The following is a 23,924-nucleotide window of genomic DNA, read 5'->3' on the forward strand; positions in this document are numbered from 1 at the left end:
AATGCTGCACTCTGAAACTCGAAATAGAGGCTTATTTTGATTTCCGTTGTCCACGTAATACAGTTTTCGTTTAATGAAGGGAATTTAACACGATTTTCGCCACTGAATTCATGGGACCGTTAAATATTTCCGTTTAACACTTATTCCGTATTTAAGTTTCCGTTTAATAAAGGATATGTTGAAGCAGGTTCTATTGTATAGAGATATAGATATACATCACAGTTGGAAAAATTAACAAAAAACTTAACGGATTAGAATTAAAATTAAATATTACAATTGTGACTACTAGTGTAAATTATCTTGATTTGTAGAAGTTAATGTACAATTTATAAGGACAAAATTAAGGATGTTGAGAAAATTAATTGATTATTATGAAAAGTTACTGTTTTACTGATGACTGATGACTGATGATTAACTAAAACACATAAAAGTGATTTAACATAACAATCAAATTAAAATAACACAAAATTGAAAAATATACTATCAATTAACACTGGAAGGACGAGATGGATCATATTACTGATTTTCTGATAGAATTACAATGTCATTTCTCATGCGATTTCCTTCTATTCACGTTATTTTATACATTATAATATAGCAAACTTCTCTTTCTTTTTTTAAAGTTATTATATTCTGAATGGATCAGATATGCATAATAGGCAACACCTTTGAGACCGCGTAAGAAATCGCCTGGGGAGAAGGCCCACAGAAAAAAACGAAATTTCACTTATTTTTCAGCAAGAAAAGAGGTTTCCCTTTCTCCATAGACAACTAAATTGAGTGTGTAGACAATACTAACATGTAAATGATCCTAACATATACAGTAGTCTTGATATGATTGATTCGATATTTAGCGTCCCATTCAGCACCGAGGATATGTGAAACGTTGATCTATAGTTTAACGTGGGATCCAAATCACTCGAGTTTTGCAAGAGCCTCATAGCATAAGGTTATATCTATCTATCTGTGTATCTATATACATATACATTCTGACAAACCAAAACATGATGACCAACTACCAAATATCTGGAATGTCCACCTTTGGCTCACAAGACAGCAGCAATCCGATTTGGCATGGAGGGAATGAGGCCTTGGTAATTGCCTAGAGGCATGACGCACCATATCTGCACACACTAGTCAATTAATTCCTGTAAATTCCACGATGAGTTCGGATTTGACTTTGAATGACATCCCGAAAATGGTTAATTGGGTTAAGCTGGATAAGTTCAAAGGCCATTCTATCAATTGAAATCCATCACTGTACTTCTCGAACGACTGTAGCACAGCAGCATTACGACGAGGAGAGCTAACCTGCTGAAAGATGTCACTGCCAGCTGAAAATATGGCCAAAGAGCCATCAAGGTGCTCTTCCACACGTAGTACTGGAATCATGATGACATGTGAAGGTTCCCCAAATCTTAATGAAGCCATCACGAGCTATCGTTGTCCTATTGTCCACGTTTCGGGTAACGCCTCTTTCACACTACATGCTGTGCCGTAAACGGCGCCGCGCCGTGTGTACAAAACTCGTGCCGTGATACATATGACTTTTGTCGTGAACATCACGGCAGTTTTTTTGCCGGAAAAAAATGATTTGTCGTTTTTACGATAAAGACAATATGTATGATCGAGATAGGTTATTACATTTGTACAGGTTCTACTTAAATTCTAAAAGAGGAAGACACAGAGGAAGAAAATGGGTTCATATCTTGAATATTCAAAGACCTGTAGCTGGTGTATTTGTACTATTATTTAGTGAATTAATAAGTGATCAAAAGAAGTTCTTAAATTATTTTAGTATGTCGATAGTAGCTTTTCATGAGTTGTTAGAGAAAATAAAAGGAAAAAATTTAAGGCGAAATACCCACTTAAGATATGCCATTTCACCGACTGAAAGACTTGCCGTAGCTCTGAGGTATAGTTGGAAATTCTACGTTTCGAAAATTTTGATCTTCATATTTATACACTTGTATCCAATTGTAACTTGGTTTTGAAAATATGTATCCCAAGTAATACAACATCAAACTTAATTTTAAAAAACAGGATATAAATCACGATGAAACTAAATGTTATAATATACCTTTCTTAATTTTTTGCTTAATTTATGCAAATAATAAATGCAACACAAAACAAATAAGTTGCCCTTCATCAAAATATTTTTTTCTCACTGTCGCTCATATTCTCAAAATTGGAATTCAATCTGGTGCAAACCTCCCTCCAAGCAGCTATTGTTTCGTTCTTTTACTTGTATGAATCCAAGGATTTGTCCCACAGTATGGGCCTTTCCTCCAACAAACTAATTAATATCTCTAAATCTCTCTCTTCCATGGAATCCATTTCTTAAGATAGCCAAAAGCAACTCCTAGCACCATTCAATACAGAATTTTGTCAGGCGCGCGCCGTCTAGTTTGAAGAGAACCATAAGCGACAATAGTAATCAACACGCTGTGTAAGGCGTGGTGCAACATCGCGTCTTGATGGGCGCCGTAATGTTTAAGGCGGCCGTACGCGGCGAAACGCCGTTGCCAGATAATATGAAAAGCCTCATATATACTAATGGTAATCAAGTAATCACGGCGCCGTGCCAGAGCACGCGGCAAACGCCACATAGTCTGAAAGAAGACTAACTGTTTCACCAGAACCGTATCCAACGGGGATCTAGGGGGCCGACCTCTCCTAAATTTTTGCCAGCCCCCTAAAATTTTCACGGTAGGCTTGCAAATGAACTATAATATGGTTGGATTGCTTCCCCTAACTTCTACTCCCCCCACTTTTTGGGTTGGCTACCGGCCTGGGTTCCACTGGAAGACGACTGATTCTGACCAGATGCAATGAAGGCAATATTATGATTTATCGGACCATGCAACGTTGTGCCATGGCACGTACCCATTCTAATCATAATCCACGATATCGTGCGATTAACATTCGCACACGTGTGGGACGTTAGCTGTGGAGGCTCATATCTAATAGTATACTGAACTGTGTGGTCACACACACTCGTGTTTTTACCACTGTTAAATCTGCTGTTTATTGTGCCAGTTTGCGCCCTATTTTATGTTACCAAACTCGACAGTCTACGACGTATGACATTTTTAATGAGGTGTAGTCATTCCATGCCATGTCGTTTATTGCTAGTTTCACTGTTCTTTCTCCCACGTTTGGAATACACTAATCACAGCAGCTCGTGAACATCCGATAAGTCACAATTGTTCCCAGCTGTCCGGCCATCATAAATTGGACCCTATCAAACTCTTATAAATCGCCAGCCTTCCCAATTCGTCGCACAAGCACCATTCTAACTGATCAAGCAAGACTGCTGTCACTATCTGGTGAGTGGCTCTATCGTGTCCCGTAACTCTTATGTCATCCCAACGACTTCGTTCAAAAAGTAGCAGGCGGGCGCTATTATTTGAAAAAAAGTAGTATGTAAACTCTTAGAATGGCACGTGCCAAGCAAACTGCAAAGAAATCTACTGGACGTAAAGCTCCTAGAAAGCAGCTTGCCACGAAATCTACAAGAAAGAGTGCTCCTGCTACCGGTGGAGTCATAAAGCCCCGTCGTTAGAGGCCTGGTACTGTGGCTCTGCGAGAAATTCGTCGCTATCAGCAGAGAACAGAATTACTTATCCGAAAGCTTCCCTTCCAGCTACTTGTTCGTGGAGTCCCACAAGACTTTAAGGCAGATCTCTTCCAAAGCACAGATGTCATGGCTTTACAGGAGGCAAGTGAAGCTTATCTTGTAGGGCTTTTCGAAGATATCAACCTGTGCGCTATTTACACAGAAAATCACAATCATGCCTAAGGGTATTCAACTTGCTTATCGTAACTGTGTAAAACGTGCATAAGCTTTAAATCTTAGGATTTACTTATAATAAAGAAGGAAATACCTTCTTTCGGTGTATTTCTGCGTTCCTCTATAGAAACACCAAGAGAGAAAAAATATTTGCAGGATGTATATCCTCACCATCAGGGAATTCGACAGGTTTTCCCCCCTCATTCTTGCTTTTTCCGCCCTTTTTAGCAGATATCAACGATATTCGCACTTTATCACCTGATAATCTAGCCAAAGATAGCCGACTGAGATTGTCAACAATGATACAGAAATGTATGTGACATTGTATACATATACGTGAAAAATATACAGCTATATTACAGAGAATGAAATAAAAATGGGAGACAGAGCAAAACTCAAACATCGCTAAATATTAGTTAAATCATATTTTGTGCGTCTAATACGAAAACAATGAGTAATATATCCATAAAATATGTTGTTAATATCTTCTCGAAGAGTCTGAGAGAGGACGTCAACTTGATTTCAAAACAAGTTAAGTCTACAATGTTAGGAAAAATGTCTGGCGTATAAGGCACAATACTGTTGTAAAATCACCATTAAGTTTTCGAAATAAGTCTCAAAATAACTTAGAAAATATTCATTTCACATAGTTTTCAAGAAAAAAGCCAGTTGAAAATGCTTCAAGAATACTGCCAGAACGAACTTGAAAAAAAAAAAAAATCTTATTAACTTCTACAGGCTTTATAGCAATTGTTCTATGTACTTTATTATTATACTCATTAAGTAATTCTTGTAATATATCTATCCACTTATAATTTCCTTGAGTGCTCAATTTTTTCCACATGTTTTGTTTAAAGGTTCTGTTAAAACTTTCTACTATATGTTGTTTTATGAAGGCACATGCTAAAATGGAGGGTTCAAAATTGAAAAATTCGCAAAATATAATCTCTCTATGACTTACGTTTCCCGAGATATGCTCCTTAAATCTCCCGAAATCTGAAATTTTTGGTCAACATCGTGGGAACGGTAGGAGTGACGTGAAAAATTCCATAACTTTCTCAGATAGTGTTTGATGCTCTAACGAATGGAGAGATAAACATTGAAAAATTCGCAAATAACAAACAGGCACACTAGCACACATACAGACATCGAGAATTCAGTAACGAACTTTCTAAGTTTGTTGATTAACGATGAACTTGCTTAACGCTTTCGCTATATGTATCATCAGATAAGAAACTTGCTTAACTCTTTCGCTATATACATCATCAGGTAAGAGAAGGGGGGGAGGAAGAAGGAAAGAAAATATAATCAGGAAATAAGCCAGATTAAATACAAACATGTTCTATACATACATAAAAGATAGATACTTTGTTCTAGTTAATGAAATATAACAAATTTGCAGTAGATGTATTTATTAGGATCTTCCTACCTCAAGTAAGTGTTGGCATTGCCTTTTGGAAAGGAGTACGGATGCCGTTTTCTGAATACATGACCCACTCTGCTACAAGGAACTACTTCCAAAGTACCACCACACAGCCACGCTTTCAGAGAGATTTCTGAAATAAAAATACATAAAATGATAGTAAATGACCTATTTCATAAAGCCTACTATTTTGTGCTGTTTTGCTGCTTGTAAGAATCTGAGATATTAAAAATATGATACGCACGCTAATAATAATAAAATTTTATATATAGATCTATTGAAACTTTAGGTTATTCTCAGTTTGAGTTCATTTACATGTTACTCACCCAAGCTCAAAGTCTGAATACAGCAATGTTCCATTATAAGCAGTGGTGCTATTTAGCCGGTTCACACCGGTTCGCTACTACCATTTGTTAAAATATTTCGAGTTCGCAGTACCCAGACATAACAGTAAATTTTACCCAGTTACACCCAGGAACAGTAATTTTAGCTTAAGTATCCTTGTTTTTAGAAATCCTTACAGTTACAGGGTTAAACATATGATCTCTCAGAACAAGGTATAAGCGTTTATCTCTTAATCCCAAATACTCAGGTATCCAGGGTGAGAACTTGATCTCATGAGTCAAGTGGTGAGGGTTACTTATATTTGAAACGCATACATACCATTATCAACAATTGTCAATCCGTTGCTGGATTAAGATCTTCCCAATACTTTTTGACAACCATCTATCTTGGATAATTCGTTTCCAAGATATTCGCAGTGCTATCTAATTTTGTTACACCACATTGTATTAGAATGTTGTGTAGGTCTCCACTTGTCACTTGTGGTATTCAGTAAAAATTTTGTTTTTGTCTACCTTGTATGGTTTGTTTCCTAAGAGAGTTATATCTGTCTATATACTACATGAACTTCTCTCTCTGGAATAATGGAATTAAGAAAGTGGGAGGAAATGGAAGAACAGAGAAAAGCCACGCATACAGTATTTGCCCATCACAAAGGCTTCCAAGTTAAGATTTGCTAAGTTAGATAGCCATAGTTTATTATATTGATTATCAGCACACAAAAAATCGGATATTACACCAGCTTTAATACAGAGTCCGCCAGAAAAATGTATATACTCTTTGTCATTCGTATCAGGATACTGGCATTGACAATTGTTATACAATTTATGGATGTTGTAGTATGGTTTTTCGCCCAACAGATGTCGGTATTGTTTTCGGTTAAAATTGTGTTGTAGTACGGTTTTTCGCTCAACAGATGTCGGTACTGTCAGCACGGTTAGTGAGATAAGAAAATGACAGGAGCACGCTTGATATTCGAGTAACGTAAGTATGTTTTGAAGTGTTTTATCAGGTTTGGGAATGCCATCGAAGTGCAGCGTCAGCGGAAAGGGGAGTCTGGTACTGAACCACCAACCTGCCTAACAATCAAACGCATTGTTGGCAAGTTTGAAACGCATGGAAGGACGAGCGGTCGCTACAGCTACAGGCCAATGTATCAATGGAGACCGATGCACATGCCTCTGTAATCTTCTGGCGAGGGTTTTCGAGCGTCCCAAACAACGCCCAACATTTTGAACATCTGTTGTAAACATTTGCTTACTTGAAGATTTGTGACACATGTTTGAACAATGATTAAATGCAATTAAGAAATATGATATATAGTTTTTTTTTTCTTTAAACAGCGTACACATTTTTTGGCGGACTCTGTATAATAAAAGCTACAAGTTAATAAATAATTTCTCTAATCTAACCTGCAATATCCTTTATAAGGACTATCCTATCCCATTCATTATTCTTTACAAAAACTATCCTATCCTATTCATTATCCTCTACAAAGACTATCCTATCCTATTCACTATCCTCTACAAAAACTATCCTATCCCATTAATTATCCTTTACAAAGACTATCCTATCTCATTCACTATCCTTTACAAAGACTATCCTATCCCATTAATTATCCTTTACAAAGACTATCCTATCTCATTCACTTTCCTTTACAAAGACTATCATATCCAATTCACTATCCTTTACAAAGACTATCCTATCCCATTAATTATCTTTTACAAAGACTATCCTATCCAATTCAATATTCTTTACAAAGACTATTCTATCCCATTAATTATCCTTTACAAAGACTATCCTATCCCATTCACTATCCTCTACAAAAACTATCCTATCCTATTCGCTATCATTTACAAAGACTATCCTATCCCATTCACTATCCTTGAAAAACTTACCGAGATTCTCTGCTCCCCAAATTTCTAATCCGGAATCAAACATCCCAAGCTTCATGAACCATTCTCGATTGATTAGAAACAAACCTCCGGTGATAGCCGGACTCCTGCAATTATAAAACAAATCAGAAAGTGTTAATCATAATTGGTATATTTTTATATTACTTGATATTTTTCTTCACCATCTATTCGAATAACACAATATCCAAATTATATTGTAATGAGTACAGTAAATGATTAAAATTTAAATAATTATTGAAGAAGAAAAAGCGATCAACTGGAATCGTAGAACATATAGATTCAGTACAGTATTTTTTTAAAAAATTATTTTATTTATAGGCTAAATTCGTAGTCTCATACCAATACTTTGGATTACCACTCAAAGGTTAGTACTGAATCTACAGTTACTCTGTGATATGACGCACACTTTTAGACCAAGTTCAATCCCAGATCACGCCATAAATTATAAAAGAGCTAGATAGAACTAAAAAAGCTACAATTGAATCCAAATATTATATTGGTTAGTAATTTTGGAGAGAATAAGTTAAAATATTATAATAATTATATAATGTCTCACATGTAATGTTCTTTCAGTGCGTATTTTTTTAGCTTATTGCTCTAGTGGGCAATTTTTGTCAGGGCAGAGAGCTTAAATTTTTTCTTATCCATATCTTCACATAGTTGTTGCAACTAACAGCGATACGTTGCAAATTATTATTATTATTATTATTATTATTATTATTATTATTATTATTATTATTATTATTATTATTATTATTATTATTATTATTATTATTATTATTATTATTATTATTATTATTATTATTATTATTATTATTATTAGAGCCCCGTTGTGTGAGATATCCACGACAAGTTTATTTATCTGAGCATAATATATACATGTACTAAACTTGTTTTCATTTCGATTTTGTTTTTTTGTAGAACTCATTTGAATGTTATCTTCTTGTACTAATCCTCATTAAGTTTGTTGATCAAAAGATGAGCGCTTCTCATCGGTTGATGAACATAATGAGCATTACTACGAAAAGATAGTATCGAGTGACTCTTATTAAAAAGCTGATAATATGGTCTACTTCTTCAAAACTGATATCTGAAGTTCACTAATATTTCCTCTCCACTTACTAAATCCTTCTCTGTTTTCCTGTACTTGCTCACTCACACAAAATAACAAATCTAAACTTTGGCTACACTTTGGTGTTGCGAGACCAATCCACACAATGTGATTGGTAGCGAGGATAAGGATGATCAATTGTTCATCCTGAAGCAAGAAAACTTAGTAAGAGAAAAGTAGATTTGAAAAAAAAAAAAAAAAAAACGCAAGAAACACAATCTCACAAATTAAACACTCATCTCAGTACTCCTTCAGATCAGAGGCGAATAAAAACATCTACAATATTTCGAAAATGAATTGTTCTTATTTCAGCAAAGACAACTCAAATTATCCTCCCAGCAATCCCCTTTTTTTTCACTCAGTCAAACATTTTGTAAATTGGTCTCGCAACACTGAAGTGCAATCAACGTTTAGACTTGCTACTAGTAGTCAGTGTGCAAATAGAGGAAAGTAAAAAGGAAATTCTGCGTGGGGAGAAGATATCTGCGAACATGAGAAAGAAATAAACAATAAATTACTATCAGATCAATGAAAATATTTTCAATAACCAGACACTTAATAGCAATATTACATTTAACGACACTTTGAAGTCTATTAAACCAAACAAACATATAGTTTCGTTCCATAAGTTTTGAGTCAAATAATATTCCTTTTATCAAATATTCCAGTTGTATAAGAGTATTGGTAATAATCAGAAGAAGGAACTATATATTTAAAATTAATGTATTTGCATTTCCTTTATATATATTTTCTTTACGTTCTGGAACAACCATGATTCATTCTTCACTTTCCAAAGCTGAAATTGAATGATTTACTGATGTAGCTTCCGGATTGTTAATCATAAATACAGGGTGGCCACAAAGTCCCGTTATCCCTGAAAATAAGTAACATAAACCACTAAACGTACGTAAATAACTACACAGAAAGAACTGAATGACTTGAACAACAATGCTTTCGAGAAGTTTTATTGAGATAGGAAACATTAAATGTCCAAAGTATAAGTCTATTCGTTGTCATTCTCATGACAAAGGATAATACGCCACCAGATTCTGTGCGACATTTTGCGGAGCATTGCAGGTGTAACTTGAGTAAAAGCTTTTTTTTTTTTTTACAGCTTCTGTTAGTTTGGCAGTGGTATCTTTACGGTTTTGTGCAACGATGCGCTTTATGAACCCCCATTGCACATTATCACAGGTGGTGAGGTCTGGGCTTCGTGGTGGCCAGGCAAGTGGATAACAACTTGCAATAACATGTTCTTCAATACTGTAACTGGAAGTATCAGTAATGGGAAAACCTCACATTAGCATTTATCAAGGGGTAAAGGGAAACCTTACATTAGCATTTATCAAGGGGTAACTGGACTTTGTGGCCACCCTGTATATAATTTGTTTTAAAGGTTCACGAAACATTTTCACAAGAGAGCAGCGACAGCGATAATGGCACTGCAAAATATGCTAATGCAAGTGCATCCGGTGAAAATTAGAGCCTCCAGAGATCAGATTATATACTATAGTACGAACGTATTAAATTAAGTATTTCACACTGGTAAATAAGTTTTTCAAAGGGTATGAGCAAGTGTGACGCCTACATAACAAATTTACGTTGAATTGCAGAATAATGAAACTATCTTCCTGTGATCCAATAAACATGTAAAAAGTAAGAATTGTAAACGGCCCTAGGATTCTAGATAGTATTATTTCTTATTATTATTTTATAAAGAAATAATAAAGGTAAAATATGCACATGATATGATAGATGATTAACAATCGAATTGAATTTGACAAATTTTACCTGTGTCTTACCGAAAAGGCTCTATTGGGTTAATACGGCTACTTTTCTCATCTTTGCTTAACGGAATCCACTTAAAATGAAGGCCCCAGTCAAAACCTACAAAAATAAAGCAAGTATTTTAGAATTTTTTTTTTCATACAAAAGGTAGTAAAAGAAAGAAAGATCTATGTAAAGGAAACCTCTTACGCCGTCCTTATACAGTAAGAAAAGATTAATTAGTGGCAATGATGTTTCAATTCTAATATAAATATTATCATTTATAAGCTTTCAGCATGGGGAGCATGGTGGGTCAATGGTAGAGCGCTTACCTCAAGTGCATGTGGTCGCTGGTTCGATCCCCGGCCAAATAACATGTGGTGGACAACATCGTGTCCGTGGGTTTTCTGGGTGCTTCCGTTTTCTCCAACATTCTCATTCCCCCAATTCTTCCATCATCATTCACTTGCCTTAAGTATCCGTCTCCCTCAGCCTAAAGAGCATAACCGTGGGACGTTAAACGGAAAGATTTTATTTTCATTTTTCATCAAGCATGGCAGAAAGTTACAGCATAGCGAACTGAGAGTGATTACTTAGACTACTTTACATGAAACATTCGCTTTAACATGTTTATCAGTTTTATGATATAGGATATATATATATATATATATATATATATATATATATATATATATATATATATATATATATATATATATATATATATATATATATATATATATATATATATATATACAGACTGTTCCATAATTCGTGTTATTTTCTACAGCGCTGGGAGAAGATGAAGTTTATACACTATTAATGTAAAATTTGGCACTCTTATTGAGAAATATCTGAATTTTTCGAATTTCTAAAGAAAATAAGAGAAAATTGCTGTTTAGCCCCCCTTTTAGGGGTGCAAACACGAAAGTTCATTTTCCTTATGGGAGATTCAATGTTAAATTTTAGAAGCAGTTTTCTCCAATAATTATTCGTGAAGATTTTGAAGCAAATGAGTTGTGTCTGTTACAAAATGCAAAAACACTCATTCTCAAAGCTAGTAAAGCCGTCTCAAACATTATTTTGCGAAGGTCCCCCTTTTGGGGGGCAAGAGGCGTAAAAAGGTGGTGGGTGCTATGTTACCAAAATCCCAAAATTTATTTTCGGAATGCCAGTGAGCGTGAGGTTAATCACAAATGTCACAGAATTAATGCTCCAATGTCCTTACATGTAAGAGTGACTGATAATGGGGCTACAGCCCCCTTTCAAAAATAAAAAAAAAATCACCATAAATATCCTTAGTGGGGACATACGAGAAGAAGGTATTTTTTAAATTAATGTAAAATTAGGCGTCATTGTATCAAAAGAGTACGCGTTTTTCAAATCTGGAATGTTATTTTGATAACGCACCACCTTAGGGGGGCACAGGGGGCGAAACATATAATGATGGATATTTATAAAAATTCCAAATTTTATTCTGGAAGTGTGAATGAGTATTAGATTAATCATAAATGACACAGAATTAATATTCCGATGCTCGTTGCATGTGCCAGTGATTGATGTGGTGCTACAGCCACCTTTCACAAGTCACCAAAAATCACGATAAATATCCTTAACAGGGACATACCAGAAGAAGCTTTTTTCTGTGGGTCGATTAATGTGAAATTTGGCGTTATTGTAATAAAAAGTTATGTATTTTCCAAATCTGAAATGTTATTTTAGCAACAGGGGACAAAGGGCACGGTTGGTAATTTTTGGCTTTGGAGGGCACAGGGGCCGAAGTATAAAAATTCCAAATTTTATTTTGGTAGTGCCAATGAGCATGAAATTAATTGCAAGGCGCACAGAATTAATGCACATATGCTACAGTATTTCCATGTACAATCCGCAGCAAAAAACCTGCAACATGAGCATGTAAGTTTATTGTGAAACTACGACCAACAGCACAGGGAATCAACATAACGTCTAAGTGGCATGAATCACGCCAGGAGAAACCTCGGCGTCCTCCCTTGCACACTTATTTTGAAGAAAAAGAGTTCGTCGTTTCACAATAAGCATATATGCTTATGTTGCAGGTTTTTGCTGCGGACTGTACCAGTGACTGATATTAGGCTACAATCCCCTTTCATAAAACAATAGAAATTCATGATGAATATCCTTATACGCAAGGACCTACTGGCAGAAGGTAAATATTTTTCATTATTAAAGTGAAATTTGGCATTATTGTCGAAAAATGTTTGTTTAGAAAAAGAGCTAAAGCGACCATATGATAATGGTCATGTGTTGATCTCTTTTAGTGGCGTCAACTCAAAATTTGATTGGCCTAACTGGAGTTTCAATGTAAAGTGCGGAAAGCAGTTTGCTCTATATTTATACGAATTTTGCTGTAAATTAGCAGTTTTAGGTAAAAAAAAATACGATACCATTCCTCTTCTTTCTCCCATTTCATCTATGATGGTACATGCGTTTCTAGTTTTATTACGCCAAACCTCCAAATTGGGGAAGATAGGCAGTAAGAAAAATTCAAACTTTTCGTTATTTCCCGTGAGCGTCAAAATATTTGGAAATATACCAAAATTAATGCTTAGAAGCTACCTCCATGTGCCAGCGACCACTTTAGTGATTCAATTCCCCCTTCCCGGTCCCAAAATCATTTAAAGAACCACACCACTTTGTTTTATTATCTTCCATGCTTCTCTCTGGCCTATTCAGAATGCATGCTAAGAGCTGTGTGTTCAAGAAGCACTGGAACACGTCCGAATCATTTATTGGCGTCCCACTGTAAGCTGATTTTAAGCAATGTCAACAAACTTTTGTTTATAAAACACCCTCTAATTCCTGACTCAACTTCTTGTTCATGTGTGCTAAGAACAGTTTCAGACCTTTTCTTATCGCAATACACAAACGATTTACGAGTTAACGTGTTGACAGTTCAATAGGATTTCGTGTCTGTAATCAACACCTGGGTTAGATTGACTTCTTCGGAAGTGGACATTACATAGCAGGTGTATCTCGGAGATAGACTGGCTTAATCATTTGATAATTACTTGTCGTTTCCAGTATACTTTAAGAGTGCATTCATACTGTAGTGTCCTTCGATCATGCAGTCTTTAACTCAGGATCAGCGTGCTAACGTAATTGAATGGTACATTTTATCAGAAAAATCTGCAAGAGTAACAAGATCCCGTATAGTTAAAGAACTCTGATTAAAAGTACACGATATGCAAATTCACCGTTTGTACAAACAGTTCCGCAGCAATTGTTTTCACACTGCCCATCTTGCATCTAGAAAAAGTGCAGGAAGATATCCAAGTGTATCTACAGAAGAAACAAAAAGACAGGCGTTTTTATCTGTTACTAGTTCACCGCGGAAATTCCTTGCTCGTCGAAGCTTAGGCTTAAATATTAAGAAAACTACGCCACAAAGAATTTTAAGAAACTTGAAGGTAAAACCATACAAGATCCGAATGGTTTCTGAATTGTGTGCAAGTGATTATGGTGATCGTGTTTATTTCTGTAACTGGTTTATCGAGAAGTTAAATGAAAACCCTATGTTCTTATTTCAAGTGATGTTTTCCGATGAAGCAAAATTCTTCTTAAATAATTCTGTGTCCTCATCACATGCAATATATTGATCATCGATACAGCCGAACGTGAGATCAGAAGTGTCAATGGACAAACGAGGAATAATGGTTTGCTGTGGTATAACTGCGACTGAGGTGATAGGACCTTTCTTTTTTGATGAAAATGTAACAACGTCATCATACCAAAAGCTACTAAGAGAAAAAGTATTTGCTGAACTTGATCGTTTAAATTTAGGTCAAAGTGATGAATTATGGTTTATGCAAGATGGAACGCCAGCGCATCGCTCAAATACGACTATAAATCTTTTGAGAGAGGAATTTGGGGAACGGATTATTTCTATGGGGTCAAGTGTCGAATGGCCACTAAGAAGTCCGGATCTTACAACATGCGATTTTTTTCTTGTGGGGATTCCTAAAACAAATTGTCTACCAAAAATCATGTAACAGTGTAGAGGACTTGAAACAGAGGATTGTCCACAGTAGAGATGATCACTCCAGATATGTTGGAGAAGGTGTTCACAGTTTCTTTAGTAAATCGCATTAATTTATGTCTTGCTCGTTCAGGAGGGCATGCCGAATAAAAGTAAGTTGATTTTATGGGTTTTACACTTAGGTTAATGATCTTTTTAAACAATTCGTGATAGTAGAGCCAAAAAGAGTTGTTTTCAACAAAGGATAATTTCCAGCAGCTGATTCTTATTCCTCGGGAAACATTTGTTTCTATTACAACCGTGTGTCCGTGTGTATTACGTCTGCAATACATACGAGTAAGTTGTTATATGGAAAGTTGGATAATACGGTTATTGTGTAAGAAGTAATGAAAATACATGATTTTTCTTTTTACGAATAAAGCAAACAATATTGAAACTTAATTTTTAAGATCTTACTTTTAATTTTTAAGATTTTACTTTCCATTGATTTTTTTTGTTTGTTCCTGCTACGTTTTCCATTTTCATTTTGTGTTCTATTTCAAGACGCTTCTGCTTAAATGTGTAGAAAATACTTAGGTGATTTGTGTGTGATTTTCTGCTATAAAAAGAGCCCTAATTGATTTTTAAAAATATAAAATTCTTTGATTATATTTCAGTACCATAACTACAAAGCTATATGCATAATCAGTTACACTGACAGAAAGTCATTTACAGTAATTTCCAGGTTTATTGTATATTTTTTTTGTTTTGCAATAATGACAACTTAGATATTAATTATGACATATTTATTGTGAATTTTTGTGATTTTTGCAAGGGGGCTGTAGCCCATATAAGTCACTGGGACATGCAAAGAGGATCAGAATATTAATTCTGTGACATTTGTGACTAATCTCACGCTCATTAGCATTTTTAAAATAAAATTTGGAATTTTCATAAAGATCCACAATCTTATGCTTCGCCCCCTTTGCCGCTAAAGGTGGTGCGTTATCAAAATTATACTGAATTTTAAAAAAACGCCAGCGCCAAATTTCACATTACTTGATTTAAAAAATAGCTTCTTCCTGTGTGTCCGTTAAGGATATTTATCGTGATTTGTGGAAGGGGGCTGTAGCCCCACATCAATCACCGGCACATGCAAGGAGCATCGGAATCTTAATTCTGTGTCATTTGTGATTAATCTGATACTCATTCACACTTCCAGAATAAAATTTGGATTTTTTAAATAAAGATTCAAATGCTCATGCTGCGCGCCCTGTGCCCTCCTAATCCGGTGTCACCAAAATAACATTCTATATTTCATATTCGCGTACCTTTTTACTAAGATAACAAATTATTTTACATTAATTTGACAAGAAATAATGGTTTCTCGGATGTCCCTGCTAAAATATTTATGGCTAATTTTTTATGTAATTTTTGGAAGGGGGCTGTAGCCCCATATCAATCACTGGCACATGCAAAAAACATCGGAATATTAATTCTGCGAAATTTCTGATTAATCTGGTGCTCACTGCCATTTCCAGAATAAAATTTGGAATTTTTATAAACATCCATCATTTTATGTTTCGCCCCCTGTGCCCCCTAAGGCGGTGCGGTACCAAAGTAACTTCTCATATTAAAAGACACATGCCTTTTTAGCACAATAACACCAAATTTAACTTAATTGATTTTAAAAAAATAGTTTCTTCCGGTATGTTCCTGTTCAGGATATTTATGGTGATTTTTTAAATATGATTTTCGGAAGGGAGACTGTAGCCCATATCAGTCACTGACACATGCAAGAAGCATCGGAATATTAATTCTGTGACATTTGTGATTAATCTGACCATCACTGGCATTTCCGGAACAAAATTTGGAATTTTTATCCCTCACTGGCATTTCCGGAACAAAATTTGGAATTTTTATAAATGTATATCATCTGATGCTTCGCCCCTGTGCCCCCCTAAGGCGGTGGTTACTAAAATAACATTCCAGATTTGAAAAACGCGTACTCTTTTGATACAATGACGCCAAATTTCACATTAATTATCAAAAATACCTTCTTCTCGTATGTCCCCACTAAGGATATTTATGGTGATTTTTTTGAGAGGGGGCTATAGCCCCATATAAGTCACTGGCACATGTAAGGAGCATTAGAATATTAATTCTGTGACAGTGGTGAAAAATCTGACGCTCACTGGCATTTCCAGAACCAAATTTTGAATTTTTATAAAAATCCATCATCGAGTACTTCGCACCCTGTGCCCCCCTAAGGCGGTGCGTTATCAAAATAACATTCCAGATTTGAAAAACGCGTACTCTTTTGATACAATGGCGCCAAATTTCACATTAATTATCAAAATACCTTCTTTTCGTATGTCCCCACTAAGGATATTTATGGTGATTTTTTTTTATTTTTGAAAGGGGGCTGTAGCCCCATTATCAGTCACTCTTACATGTAAGAACATTGGAGCATTAATTCTGTGACATTTGTGATTAATCTCACGCTTACTGGCATTCCGAAAATAAATTTTGGGATTTTGGTAACATAGCACCCACCACCTTTTTACGCCTCTTGCCCCCCAAAAGGGGGACCTTCGCAAAATAATGTTTGAGACGGCTTTACTAGCTTTGAGAATGAGTGTTTTTGCATTTTGTAACAGACACAACTCATTTGCTTCAAAATCTTCACGAATAATTATTGGAGAAAACTGCTTCTAAAATTTAACATTGAATCTCCCATAAGGAAAATGAACTTTCGTGTTTACACCCCTAAAAGGGGGGCTAAACAGCAATTTTCTCTTATTTTCTTTAGAAATTCGAAAAATTCAGATATTTCTCAATAAGAGTGCCAAATTTTACATTAATAGTGTATAAACTTCATCTTCTCCCAGCGCTGTAGAAAATAACACGAATTATGGAACAGTCTGTATATATATATATATATATATAGGGTGTTTCAGAACAACAACACCGGCAACGTTTGGAAGGTGATTCCTGACACCAAGACAAAAAGTATAGACCATCCTGATTTCTCTTAGGAACTAATATGTGCCCTAGCCAAGAATATACGTTTCAGAATCCTAAGGTACGCACGAAGCAATTTTTACAGAGGGAGTTTGGCTACGGGCATATAGTTTGAAGTACTCTCCAACTAGCTCTATAAAAATTGTTCGCACAGGATTATGAAACTTCGATATTTGGATAGGGCACATACTAGTTCCTAAGGGAAGTCTTGACCCGACTACTGTAGGTCCTATACTTTTGGAGCTATAGACCTTTATTTTTTTTATTTATTTATTTATTTATTTATTTATTTATTTATTTATTTTTCATGTTTTCAGCAGCCTATAACTCCGAAAGGAAGCATCTGTGCACCCAGGTTGGTTTATACTTTTGGTCTTATCTTGATGTCAGGAATCACCTCCCAAACGTTGTCGGTGTTGTTTTGAAACACCTGTATATGTACTCAATCAGAAACTAAAAGAATCGGCACTTAATTTACGATACTGAAATATGGCTTTATTCTACTTTACACAAAGTAGGAAGTAAGTCTACACTCATTGTTTAGCACTGTGATATTGCAAAAATAGCACGAAACACCATAATATTTCATTGATAATGTACGTTTCGAGACCATTCATTTTTTTCCCTTGAGACGTGTATTTTTGTACATCTTTGAAGCTTCTGGGATTAAGCTTTATGAGACATTCACGTATGAACATCTTCAAAGCTAATGAAAATAAATTTGTACATCTTCACACACTAAAAGTAACCGCAAAGCAAAATGTAGTATTAAATACAGAGCTTGGCGTCCAAGAACTAAGAAAATATGTTCCCAAGTATATATATATATATATATGTGTGGGTTGAGTGAAGGTTTGGAGATAGAACCCTCCGATCACACATTCTCAAATTTACGTTGGATTTAATTGCACTTGAAATATTTTGTAAGTACTACATTATGTCAAAGTACTATGAAATAGAGAGTTTGAATTTAACGTTCCTTTTTCTTACCAACTTCCCTATGAATGATCCCGTTTCTTGCCTGTATAGGAAGTCAAGATAACCATGCCTGTTGTTCTGTATAGCTGCGAAACATGGTCACTTACTCTGAGGGAAGAACATACACTGAAAGTATTTGAGAACAAGATCCTGAGACGAATATTCGGACCCAAGAGGAACGGGAATGGGGAATGGCGGAAACTTCATAATGAGGAACTACATAATTTATACGGTTTACCCAACATTGTTAGGGTCGTCAAGTCTAGAAGGCTTAGGTGGGAAGGTCATGTAGCTAGAATGGAAGAAAGTAGAAACGCTTTCAAAGTCTTGACTGGAAGACCAATCGGAAAACGACCATTAGGAAGACCTAGGCGCAGATGGGAGGACAATATTAAGATGGATCTCGCAGAGATAGGAATACAAAGTAGAAACTGGATGCAGTTAGCTAAGGATAGAAGTCAGTGGAGAGCTTTTGTGAACGCGGCATTGAACCTCCGGCTTCCATAGGCCATAGAGTTAGTTTTTTTTTATAGGAAGTCAAGTGTTCTTTATGTCGGAGGAACATCTCAAATTATACAACACTGACATTAAAATACAAAATTTAAATGAAGTAAAATTTTATATGCAAACATCACATTAGCACAAGAACGGGGGTTGTCCCAGGCAATTTCTCCGCGTGGATCACATGTTTTAGTAATATCTTTAAAGAATATTTTTATCATATATTGTTTAAATGCAATGGTGAAATTAGGAAGAAATATTGTGTAACATCTTAAGGAGTGCAAAAGTAATTTTACAGACAAATTTCAAAAACAATGAAGTATACCAGGTGCTCTTCTCGTGTGTAAAAATATATATAGGTACCACAAAAAGAATTACAGATATGAGAATTAAGGAGCTCTTGAGAGACGTAAAAATAAATAATTAACCCCAGAACTTTTACAATTCTTAAAGTACAATAAAGCCCTTGACATAAATGGGACTACAATTTTAAGTAAATGAAATGATAATGTTGAAAGGATGACAAATAAATGGATTTTAAAGAAAACGACGAAGAATCTGCATTTAAATTTGACAGGTAACGATTGGACAAAAGCTGGATTCCAATTTTAGATGTTTAAGCTAACTTCAGGAGGCGTGCAGATGATTTAGTTAGTTACAACTCTAATTCCAAGCAATTTGACAAGAAGAGAATGACGAGTATTTCGGGGAATCATTTACACTCAGAAAGAAGAAAAAAAAAATATATGATTTAAATATGACACCTGTATATACGTTTTAACCAAATCTTACCTCCACATTTGAAAACATTTTTTCTAAGTTCTGGTAAGATACGTTCTCCAAATGTTAACACAGTAGGTTGTTTTACTTTTAAAACAGAAAGAAAATGGCAAGATTTTTACTAATTTGCAATGACTGTTAAGAAAAAGATATTATATACAAAAATAATTAATATTTTTCTGACCAGAGCATGTACTTCTTTATTAAATTAAAGTAAGTCGTAACAGGTTCAATAACGTACAGTTATCTTCGTCAGAAGTTAATTGGCATATATATGTTCATATTAATGCAGGTAATACAAACATCGTAATATTATATTATTGATTTACAATTTTAATTTTTTTATATTAAGTAATTTAATAAAGAAATACATACTCTGGTCAGAAAAGTATTAATTATTTAAGTACGTAATATTATCTTATAGCTTACCTCCTTTCAATTCAGCTGACGAAGGTCTATAGTGGAAAGTCTCTTGATCAATTATATCGATCACAGGGCAAGCAACAGTCAATGGATTCTGAAATACAGAGAAATTTCTTTACCTTTGTAATACTAAGGCTCAAAATAGATGAATATATACCAACTCTAAATATAAAAGGATCTGAATATTTCGTCTAATCTATTCTTGTGAACCTTCACAATAAGTCATTAGCAGAAATAGGAAGAATTTGATCCTTGATTTTTGTATTTTTTTTAAAGCGTTCTTGTTTTATTTTCTAAATCACTTTTTGGTGGTGTTATTTTGGCATTTATTCCGAAGTTGGTCGTCCGCCTGGTTTTCGACAAAAAGTGCAATAATAGCACCAACATTTAAAAATCATCAATTTTTAAGATTGCTTTAAAAGGGTATAATAGAGTAGGGTAGGGTAGAGAAAGGTAAGGATAAGTTGGGTAGGGTCGGGATAGCTAAGGGTTAGCAAAGTTTGGACCCATTTTGTTAAAATTAATAGAGTATAATTTCTCGTCTCTGAGTAAAGATATTAACTGAAACGTCTTTGTACACCTTTAGCCATGTTCAGAAAGCAAGTGCTCGTTACTTTCCCACAACCCAACTATGCAGTGACCTTGCGCGAAATAGTTCCCTCCGCTTGCCAAATAGTTCCATGTTTATAACTGCTAATAAAGAAAAATAAACACAACTTCCGCACTCTTTACATACTATCAAGCACACAAACCAGCAAATTATTTACTTCTTCCTGGTAAATTTTCAAAATTTTTCTAGAAATGGACGACCAACTTTGGAACTTAACCCGTTATTTTAAATGCACTATGTGTATAACAAGAAAAGGACAAAGTTTGTAACTGTGTAATTTTGCTATAGAAGCCAATCAACAGAGTGCATGACATAGTTTGACAATCCTTCCTTTTTCTATAGCATCAGTTGAGGAATTAACATCTCATTTATTTACAACAGAAATCTTTCTCGAAATGATATATTTTCGATAGTTGCTGATGCTTTGTTTTTGTATATAGGCATATAATATTGATACAGAGTCAGTGGCGGATCCAGGGGGGCCATCGGGTCGATCACCCCCCAGAAGAAGAAGCTTTCTTATTTTATATATATAAATAAAACCCATCCCAGTGTTTCGAGCTCTTAAAAATAGCTCTAAGTAGCAGTATTACAACCCCCCCCAGAAGTCCATCCTGGATCCGCCCCTGCAAAGAGTACAAAAGTTCTTATAATATTACGATACCAACCAGTTCCTATTCAGACGATTATAAGACAATTAGCCTATATTTCGGACCTTTATTTGCTATCTATCAACTTTAAAGTTTCTTCTATCATTTCTTATTTATTCTACCCTTATCTACATTAAATCGTGGTTCTCTAGAAATAAACAAATTATCAAGAAGCAGTCTTTGGGTTTCATTTTAGGTTTCAAATAAAATTCTTGAGTCTAGAATATTACGTTGTGTTTCTTTTAAAAGTTTGGAAAGTCCTGAAGCAGAGTGCTCTCTGTTTATGCGTTCTTAAGATGTTGCTTGATACCTATAGTACTTTGAAATTTCTTCTTGGCATACCTATATAACCCTCCGGGAAAATTGCACTCTTTCTCACAGATCCCTGATTTTTCATTGGGACCTGTGTAAGAGATCTTACATTGAGTTACATTTTTGTTCAATAACAGTACCGAAAAAAAAGTACTCAATGCAGTTGTCAATATGGGGAACACAGATAGTACAACCCATTTCTTCACTATAGTCTCAGTTCGAGATCTGTGGAATCCTAAATTCCTTTAACTTAATTGTACCAATTCGGCTAAGGACAGGAGAAAAGGAATAAAATGTTTAGGAAGTAAAAAAGGATGAACTACACAAGAGAAGAATAATGCGACAACGGTTCGTCTGTGTAAAACATGTGGAAGCCCGTGAATTATTTCCTTTAGGTTCAAATAGGGTTTCTGATTTTATTATGCCAGTAACTTTCTCAAAACATTGAATATATATATATATATATAATTCAATATCATAAGTTGAAGAATTTTGTTTGAAGCCAAAACTGAAACCGAGCGACTGTTTCTTATTGTCTTAAACAGGGTCACACTGGTTGGTTAAATAATCAATGGAAAACAGTAATTTTAAAATACACTGAATTCCGGTACAATATAAATGTTAACAGGAGTTGCCAATAATCATCTGTGAAACAAAATAACTACAGCCTGGATCGTTTCACGGTGATACATTTCATCACTTGACGAGTAGGGCTTGAGCATGTACAGTACGTAAGCCACAGTGCTTTCTCAATGCTCTTCCGGCTGAGTTCATACCTTTTTATTCCTTGACGGTGCTATTGTCTTTTCTCCTACCACCACCATAATCCATTTTCAAGGTAAGAGACAAAAGTTAGATAATGCAAGAATTCTTCAGGTACCCAAATTAAAAGAGTTATTAGTAAAATTCTTGAGGTACCGTATAACGATACTCTCTCTCGAATTTTATTCAGCGCTACCACTATTGTACTGTATTTTTTGTCTTTTTTTCATACATTTAGCACTGTATTACAATGCATCTGAAGTGGACACGTCATATATATATATATATATATATATATATATATATATATATATATATATATATATATATATATATACAAAAGTAAAAGAAACAATAATAATGTAAATTACACACCCTAGTTAATAATTATGACTTGCATTATACGTAGAAATCCTTGCATATATATCTAATGCTAAAAACAAGTAATGACACTGATTTACTATAGATTATGTAAATTTTTACTGTACTTAGTAATTTTTGTATTCCTTTATCGAGTAAAAGCAGTGTTGTAATAAATATTTCTGGATTTCTTTTTTAAATTTAGCAACAGACTTTTGAGTCTTTATATCTTTGGAATCGTATTTACACCCTTTTTCATATAATACAGTTCTATGTTCTACAATAGAAAAGTTTTGTTTTTTGTACAGGCACCCACATAAGTACCTGTACCCCAAGTAATGGAATTATAACAGTCAGGGGTCCAGGTACTTTTGTGAGTGACTGATCATGACTATTTTGTTCTTTTACTCGTATAAGGACCCCCTACGCATGTGTTCCGTTAACTTTCGTTAGTTTATAGCACTATTTAATGTTTCAGTGTTGATATCCAACTATTACACTAAATACTATAGGTTGTATAGGAAAAAAGTAGTTATTTTTTAATGCATTTTAGTTTTATGCATGTGTGTATTTATTTATTTATTTATTTATTTATTTATTTATTTATTTAATCTCTGGTGCTGCAACCCACGACACACAAAGTTGATGGCATTTGTTCAACTAGGTGATCCATAATGAGTACATTGAGCTCATAATGCTGTTATTCTTTGTTTTCTAGAGTACGTTTATTTTATCTTGGCACACTTGCCGCCAGTGCCCTTGGTTGGCTTTTAAAGTATTTTCTGCTAGCACTCACGTGAACGTTTTAATCCAATAGGCGTCTTATTGGCTCTGTCGTGTAGGTGACGTTAGTTGTCAGCCATCCTATCAAATGAGGTCATTGCTATTTGGCGGATAGTTGAGTTGTCACATGCAAACAAGTGTGTTACAGTGATTGTGAATGGTGTGGCCGTTTGCTGTTTCCTAGCATATTATAACTCTCAACTTAACTGTGGGATGACAAGAATGTGTTGCAGACATCCCCATCCTTTAGGCGGGAAACGTGCCAAGATAAAACAAATGTACTCTAGATCAAATTTCGAAACTTCTTAATTCAAGTAGTTCTCCAATTGACTCACAGTGCTCAACACGCCCATTATCAATCGAACCTAGGACTAGCACACATGCTGACGATTCAG

The 23,924-nt window shown here is 34.9% G+C and overlaps 1 protein-coding gene and 1 pseudogene across 3 annotated transcripts in view; one reads left to right on the forward strand and one right to left on the reverse strand.

Moving 5' to 3' along the window:
* Positions 1–23,924, reverse strand: part of LOC145685768 (polypeptide N-acetylgalactosaminyltransferase 16-like) — a 257,039-nt gene that overhangs the window by 39,369 nt on the left and 193,746 nt on the right. For all 3 annotated transcript variants that reach the window (XR_014131483.1, XM_081758290.1, XM_081758289.1), the window contains exons 7-10: positions 20,059–20,146; positions 10,388–10,472; positions 7,457–7,560; positions 5,223–5,349 (exon numbers count right to left, since the gene is read on the reverse strand). Coding sequence is in view for 2 of the 3 variants with exons in the window: in XM_081758290.1 (XP_081614416.1) it covers positions 5,223–5,349; positions 7,457–7,560; positions 10,388–10,472; positions 20,059–20,146 (404 nt within the window). In the remaining variant the exon portion in view is untranslated. The remainder of the gene's footprint in view (positions 1–5,222; positions 5,350–7,456; positions 7,561–10,387; positions 10,473–20,058; positions 20,147–23,924) is intronic.
* LOC145684599 (histone H3-like) lies at positions 3,440–3,845 on the forward strand (annotated as a pseudogene).

The sequence above is a fragment of the Thermobia domestica genome, chromosome 5 (genome assembly GCF_964235325.1).
Source record: "Thermobia domestica chromosome 5, izTheDome1.hap1.1, whole genome shotgun sequence".
NCBI classification, from domain to species: domain Eukaryota; kingdom Metazoa; phylum Arthropoda; class Insecta; order Zygentoma; family Lepismatidae; genus Thermobia; species Thermobia domestica.